The 7,642-nt window shown below is 49.1% G+C and overlaps 2 protein-coding genes across 3 annotated transcripts in view; one reads left to right on the top strand and one right to left on the bottom strand.

Annotated features, from left to right (window-relative positions):
* Window positions 1-316: 316 nt before the first annotated feature.
* Window positions 317-2,089, bottom strand: DDX28 (DEAD-box helicase 28). The gene has a single exon (XM_040408985.1). It carries the CDS (start codon window positions 2,027-2,029, stop codon window positions 455-457), a length of 1,575 nt encoding a protein of 524 aa, XP_040264919.1. The 5' UTR covers window positions 2,030-2,089; the 3' UTR covers window positions 317-454.
* A 31-nt stretch (window positions 2,090-2,120) lies between these two features.
* Window positions 2,121-7,642, top strand: part of DUS2 (dihydrouridine synthase 2) — a 75,404-nt gene continuing 69,882 nt past the window's right edge. For both annotated transcript variants that reach the window (XM_040408988.1, XM_040408987.1), the window contains exon 1: window positions 2,121-2,257. The gene's annotated coding sequence lies outside the window, so the exon portion shown is untranslated. The remainder of the gene's footprint in view (window positions 2,258-7,642) is intronic.

Raw genomic sequence — 7,642 nt, 5'->3', positions numbered from 1 at the left:
CAGATAGATACTCATTGTGTACAGGCATGTTACCTCCACAGTATTCTTTCCCAGATAGTAAGTGATATGTCACCAAGTTTAGCAGAAATTGATCGATGAGTTTTTGAGTTACACAGCAAATATGTGTGTAGCAAAAACAGTTGGGAGCATACAAACTCTATGCAGCTGCTGTGGGGGGTGTATGACCCCACAAGATTTATTTCCAGGTAGCAAGGGATGTGTATAACAAGTTTAGTTGAAATCGATGGTTGCGTTTTTGAGTTATCACGGAACATATACACACACATCCTTTATATATATAGAATATATGTTAATTAAATAAACTTTTATTCAACAAATATTATCTTCTTCGAAGAAGAGCCACCAATTATCCTAGAAAGCTGTAGAAACCTAACAGGCCTGGACCAGGACCATGATTTGCAGAAGGAATCTACACACGTTGTTGCTTCACCTTCTATTGCTCTTTAATAAGGTGACTGGAGTCCACGGGCTCCTTTAAGCTGGACTCTAACCCTGGGAGACTGCTTCGCCTTCGAGCAGCAGTTTCAATCTTTTGCACCAGTTCAACATCCCAGGCGTGCGTGACAAAACTCACTACCATACCGCTACTCTCGCTGCCGACGCGACCCACCCTTCCTGCCCTGTGTAAGTAGTCCTCCAAAGCGTTAGGAAAATCATAATTGACTACGGTGTCCACCCTGAGACTGTCCAGCCCTCGTGAAGCGATGTCAGTGCAGACCAACACGTCCCACTCGCCCTTCTGAAAGCTATCAAAGATACCGGAACGCATATCCGCTGGCATCTGGCCATGAAGCCTGGCGTGCTTGATGCCATGGTCATCCAGTATATAACCAAGCCAGTTCACTGTGCCCGAGCTGTTACAAAAGACCAGAACTCCTTTGCCTGGTTTCTCCGCAACCTGTATCTTCAGCAGCTCCAGAAGTTCGGTGGTTTTATCCAGTCCCTTCAGTTTTTTGAACACCTGCTGAACATGGGGCATTAGGAAATGCAGTCTCTTGCTTTTGATGGTGTCAATGCTGCCAAGATCCGTCACCTTACTCAGGACCTTGGCAACGCCTCTGGGGAAGGTGGCTCCAATCACTGCCAGCTGGGCTTTCCTATCGGGCCCTTGCAGATCACTAGCCCGAGAGGCGATCTGGGCGTGCATGAGAATCGCCTCCACCAGTTCACAGAAGGTCTCATCGAACAGCGTGTCAGCCTCGTCCAGAACAAAGTAATGAAGATCGGACAGGCCGAGCTTGCCCCACTTCAGGGCCTTTAAGAGAGCACCGGGCGTAGCCACCAATATGTCCAGCGGACCGCCACCGAGCTGCCTCTCCACAGCTCTGCGCCCATGACCTCCACCCACAAACCTTACGGATAAACCCAACTGGGCGCAAAGTCTTTTAGCCACAGAGGCCACCTGGCCTCCGAGCTCTCTGGAGGGAACCAGGACCAGGCTCCGAGGGTCCGTGGAGGTGACGTCGTCGACGTCCTGGCACAGGAGTCTGTGTATTATAGGGGCTATATAGGCCAGGGTTTTGCCGCTGCCGGTCTCGGAGGCGCACAGCACGTTCTTGCCATGTAGCAGAGGAGGGATGGTCTGGTTCTGGATCCAGGTGGGGGTCGTGATGCCCTGAGAGTCCAGAGCCGACACCAGTCTGGGATCCAGAGGAAGAGAGTGAAAGGTTCCCTCTGTCTCCGGCCAGGGGCGCTGTTCCCGCTGCCTGTTAATGGTGAAGTGGTCTCCACGGGACTGCCTGTGCTTCCAGCCCCGGCTCACCAGAGGCGGCAGCTCCCAGAGGCCGCACGTCTCACGGGAGAACTGGTTCAGCTCTCGCCTACGGGAGCTAATCAGCAGTTTGCCGGCCCGGGGAACCGGTACCGCTCCGGTCTGCTGCTTCTCCAGGAACTGCAGGGTCCGACGTGGGAGGCGAATCACCGGGAGATCGCTGGGGGTAGAATAGCGGAGAAAACACACCAGCTTCGGGCTCCACGCCCGTAAATGACTGACACAAAACGGATGCATAACGCACAGAGGTCCGTACTGCACATGGACGTGTTAGGAAACGGGCGTCCCCTAGTGATGACGTGCCGGGCGCACAGGACGTGACGTCACGCCCCAGCGTAAACAGAACGCCGCTGACCGGCGCACGTGCTGTTCCGGAGCCGCGGAGTGACGTGAGGAGAGCGCGTCACTGCAGCTGCTGAAGAACCTCTTCCCGAAGAAAGAGGCAGCACTAGAGGTGACCCGGTGGTAGGTGGAGCGTCAGAGATAAGCAGTGCTGTAGTGTCTCCCTTCTGTATCAGTGTAAGAATGTGTGCTGTCATAAGGGTAACTCCTTAAAGGGGGATTCCAGGTTAGTGGTGAGCGAATAGACTTCATTCATATATCAGCCTGCTTGAGCAGGGAGGATGAGGGGCTGGTCCTGCTGCTTAAGAGTCCCCCCCTCCCCTTTGATTGACTGGGCTGGACATCTCGCTGTCAATGTCACACCTACACCTTTACTCTCGAGTAGCAGCGCAAGCGCAGACGCCAACTGTGTATGCGCTGCTGACGCCTGCATGAACCCAGAAGTGTAACAGCGCATGCACAGTCATGATCTGCACTGGTTAGGCAGCAGAACTCTACTTATAGCAATGGCGTAGACGCGAGATTGATCAATCCAGGCGAGATGTCCGGCCCTGTTGGTCAAGGAGGAGGAGGAGGAGGGGAGGGGGGGGGGGAGTCTCCTGAGCCCCTCGCTGTACAAGGGCGGCTTCACATCTGCGTTAGTAATTCCGTCATAGTGTTCCATTCCATTATAACGGAATTTAAGGACGGAATGCAAAACGCAACCCATTAAGTGTCACGGACGTTCCCGTGACCGGTGCCAGGAGATCAGTGAGACTGGCAACACGTGGTTTGATCTGACAGGTTCCTTGTGGATCAATTTGTGTCGGTGTTGTTTCTGGTAATGGCCACAGCCTCAGGTGTTGCTTATGTGGTCATTTCACCTTCCCTATTTATTATGGCTTCTCCCACCATGCTGGGCGGTTTATAGCTTCAGGCTTGTTGTGGATTGCTGGTGTCTGGATCTCGGCGGAGGTCCTGTGCGGCCATAGCCATGTGAAGTTAAGCTTGTAGGTAAGTGAGACCGGGCGTGTGTCAATCCTCCCGAATACAGGTATAACCACTCTCACTATGCCAAAGAGAAGCCAGGTCCCACAGACGTCCTTTGCTTTAAAACATCCTATGGAAGATCAAAGTGCGCTAATAATGAAGCACAGCTATTTTGATCTTAGTTTAAAGGGGTTCTGCAGTTTGTTTAAACTGATGATCTTTCCTCTGGATAGATCATCAGCATCTGATCGGTGGGGGTTCAACACCCGGGACCCCCGCCGATCAGCTGTTTGAGAAGGCAGCGGTGCTCCAGCAGCGCCGCAGCCTTCTCACTGTTTACCGCTGGCCAAGTAACGTCACGACTAGTATCATTGGCCTGGGCGGGGCTAAGCTCTGTTCACTTCAATGGAGCTTAGCCGTGCCCAGGCCAGTGATACTAGTCGTGACGTCACTGGGCCTGCTGTAAATAGTGAGAAGGAGCGCGCTGCCTTCTCAAACAGCTGATCGGCGGGGGTCCCGGGTGTTAGACCCCCGCCGATCAGATACTGATGATTTAAACAAACTGCAGAACCCCTTTAAATTACGCTGTTATACTCACAAGCGCATGCAGGTTATAGACACATCAAGTGAATTCAAGTCTCCTTTAGGCCTCATGCACACGGCCGTTGTTTGGGTCCGCATCCGAGCCGCCATTTTTGCGGCTCGGATGCGGACCCATTCACTTCAATGGGCTGCAAAAGATGCGGACAGCACTTTGTGTGCTGTCCGCATCCGTTGCTCCGTTTCTTGGCCCCGCAAAAAAAAAAATAGACCATGTCCTATTCTTGTCCGTTTTGCAGACAAGAATAGGCATTTCTACAATGGGCCGCCCGTTCCGTTCCGCAAATTGCAAAAGGCACGTGGGCGGCTTCCTTTTTTTGTGGATCCGTGGTTTGCGGACTGCAAAAAACGGAACGGTTGTGTGCATGAGGCCTTAATCTTCCAATCACCGTATATAAAAGGGATTTATTGTACTCACAAGTGTCTTTAAAAACAAGCGTTTACAACAACAGTCCCGCGTCCTCAAAACGCTTGTTTTTAAAGACGCTTGTGAGTACAATAAATCCCTTTTATATACGGTGATTGGAAGGAACTTTTTTCCTAGGATTATAATACCGTATGAGCTGATATAGAAGATTAAAGGAGACTTGTATTCACTTGATGTGCCTATAACCTGCATGCGCTTGTGTGTATAACAGCGTAATTTAAACTAAGATCAAAATAGCTGTGCTTCCACTGATCACCCTAGATTCCCTCCAGGACACTCTTCTAAACATTTTCTTCAAAGCTCAAGAACCCGACCGATCAGGTTCTACCAAGTTCTCTCTGGCCCCGCACTAAAACCCCTATCCCAGATTTTAGAGGCTCCACTAACCCGCAATTCCTTTGAATACTTGCAGCTCCAACACTTTCACACCTCTCTAAGTAGAACCCACACTCTGGCCAGGAAACTCACTGAGTTTGAACGGATGTGTGTCTCCTCCTCAGCGACCTTACACCCCATATCCTCAGTATACAAACTTCTGATACATCAGCGATCCTCGTGCCTTCCTCCATATTGTCAAGCCTGGGAGCGGGATTTGGGGAATCATTATACCCCAGCCCAGTGGAACAGATGCTTCCTTCTAGCACACAAATCAACGGTCTCGGCCAAAGCTCAGGAAACGAGCTACAAAATTATATCTAGATGGTACAGGGTATCTGCGCTACTTCACAAATGGTTCCCGACAGTATCGGACCGTTGTTGGAGATGTCTTAAAGAGGAAGGCACGATGATTCATGTGTGGTGGAACTGTAGCGGCTTAAAGGGGTGGTCTCACTTCAGCAAATGGCATTTATCAAGTAGAGAAAGTTAATACAAGCCACTTACTAATGTATTGTGATTGCCCATATTTTTCTATCACATTATACACTGCTCGTTTCCATGGTTGCAGACCACCTTGCAATCCAGCAGTGGTGGTCATGCTTGCACAATATAGGAAAAAGCACTAGCCTATGTGTGTTGCCATGGTCCCGGCCACTAGAGAGGCTGGCGTTTTTTCCTATAGTGTGCAAGCACGACCACCACTGATAGATTTGAGGGTGGTCTGTAACCATGGAAACGAGCAGTGTATAATGCGATAGAAAAATGAATCCAGCCAGCAAAGGAGGCAATATGGACAATCACAATACATTAGTAAGTGCATTGTATTAACTTTGTCTACATGATAAATGACACTTGCTGAAGTGAGACAACCCCTTTAAGGCCTTTTTGGAACTTCGTTCATAAAATAATTAAAGAGGTCACTGGTGTCCCTATCCAAAACTCCCCAGAAGCTCTCCTATTATTCGACAGTGTCCTGAATGTCCCAGCATATAAGAAATCCCTCCTAAAATATATGGTTCAGGCAGCAAAGGCGGTGATCCCCAGGCATTGGAAATCCCCTTCTCCCCCTTCGCCTGAGGAGTGGTTTGACGAAATCGCTTTGTATCAGAGGTTGGAAGATCTCATTAGTATTACGCCCGCAGACATCACACGATATGTGCAGACTTGGGGCCCCTGGGAAGTCTTTCGCTCTTCAGCCGCATTTCGTGATGCGCAGGCCTAACCGCTTCAGTAGAAATTGTTCCCTTTCCCCTTCCTTTCCTCCCCCCTACTCCCTTGTCCAACGTCTTGTCTGTCTATATGTTACTGAAATTTTACATGTCCATTTAGATATGTCTAACTCATATTCTCCCATGAGCTATACTATGTGATAACGGGTGTATACCCAACACAGTTCTGTGGACATAATATTTAAATTGTTAAACACTTTTTGAATTTGCATATGTCTCTATTTTGGCTGTACCGAAAAATTTCAATAAAATCTTAATTTGAAAAATGAAAAAAAAATATTAAAAAATAGCTGTGCTTCATTATTCACGCACTTTGATGTTCCATAGGATGTTTTAAAGCAAAGGACGTCTGTGGGACCTGGCTTCTCTTTGGCATAGTGAGAGTGGTTATACCTGTATTTGGGAGGATTGAATCATGCGCAGTCTCACTTACCTATAAACGCTCTGTGTGAATTGAACCCACATCATTTTGGAGACTCGCTGCACATTCCATTGAATTACGGACTGGAATTACTGTATTTATTATTTGAAGTTAAGTGTCTCCTTCCCCTGTTGTTTATTGTTGGAGTTTTCTTGTGTCGCTCTTTCCCTGCCATTTGTGTTTAGGCCTGAGGGAGACTCCTGTTCGTCCTACCGTCTGGGGAAACAGGTTGTCTCTTGTCCTGACATTACTACCAGGATCCTACAGGGTGAGTTAGGACTTTAGGTTCCTGTGTATGAACTCGCCTACCTCTGGAGTCAGTTCATAGTTGCAGTCAGTCAGGACTTTGATTTTGGGTTTCTCTAGGAGGTGACCTGCTCCATTCCCTAGTTTCCAGGCTTCTGCCTTCACCCCTTTCCTTCCTACATTCGGTGTGGGTTTCCGCAAATGGTCGCCAATGCCACTTAGAATTTACAAATGGCGACAAGACTTTTTAGTAGGAGGAGGAGAGGAGGGGCTGTGGCCACTGCGCCACCAATGAAGATAACTGACCTGTTAATACAAATGCAGGAGGCGGGTGCCGGAATCAAATAGCCGGCACCCGACCTCTATGACAGAGAGCTGCGATCAGCGACAGTTGAGTTAACCCTTCAGGTGCGGTACCTGAGGGGTTAACTGCCGCTGATCGCAGCTCCCTGTCATAGAGGTCGGGTGCCGGCTGTTTGATTCCAGCACCCGCCTCCTGTATTTGTATTAACAGGTCAGTTACCTTCATTGGTGGTGCAGTGCGCCCCCCCAACACCCCAGTATAATAAACATTGGTGGCGCAGGGGCCCTCCCCCCCCCCCCCACCCCAGTATAATAAACATTGGTGGCGCAGTGCCAATGAGGGTTAAAAAATAAAATAAAAATTAACTCGCCTCCTCCAATTGATCGCGTAGCTGCCGGTCTCCTGTTCTTTCTTCAGGACCTGTCAAAGGACCTGTGGTGACGTCACTGAGCTCATCACATGGTCCATTACCATGGTGATGGATCATGTGATGAGCACAGTGATGTCACCACAGGTCCTTTGACAGGTACTGAAGAAAGAACAGGAGACCGGCAGCTACGCGATCAATTGGAGGAGGGGAGTTCATTTTTTAAATTATTTTTTTAACCCTCAATTGACCTTCTACTAAGCATTCTGTATTAAAGAATGTTATTATTTTCCCTTATAACCATGTTATAAGGGAAAATAACACAGTGAATGGACTTTCATACTAGCAACCATGCGTAAAAATCGCACCGCATTCCCACTTGCTTGCGAATGCTTGCGATTTTCACGCAGCCCCATTAACTTATATGGGGCCTGCGTTGCGTGAAAAACGCACAACATAGAGCATGCTGCGATTTTCACGCAACGCACAAGTGATGCCTGAAAATCACCGCTCATGTGCACAGCCCCATATAAATGAATGGGTCCGGATTCAGTGCGGGTGCAATGC

The sequence above is a fragment of the Bufo bufo genome, chromosome 10 (genome assembly GCF_905171765.1).
Source record: "Bufo bufo chromosome 10, aBufBuf1.1, whole genome shotgun sequence".
In the NCBI taxonomy this organism is placed as follows: Eukaryota; Metazoa; Chordata; class Amphibia; order Anura; family Bufonidae; genus Bufo; species Bufo bufo.
Note: the sequence above shows the minus strand (reverse complement) of the source record. Positions and strands in the feature narration are given on the sequence as shown.

Bases quoted from the DNA above. Each gene is read 5' to 3' on its own strand.
- DDX28 (XM_040408985.1), bottom strand. From the start codon at position 2,029: ATGCATCCGTTTTGTGTCAGTCATTTACGGGCGTGGAGCCCGAAGCTG.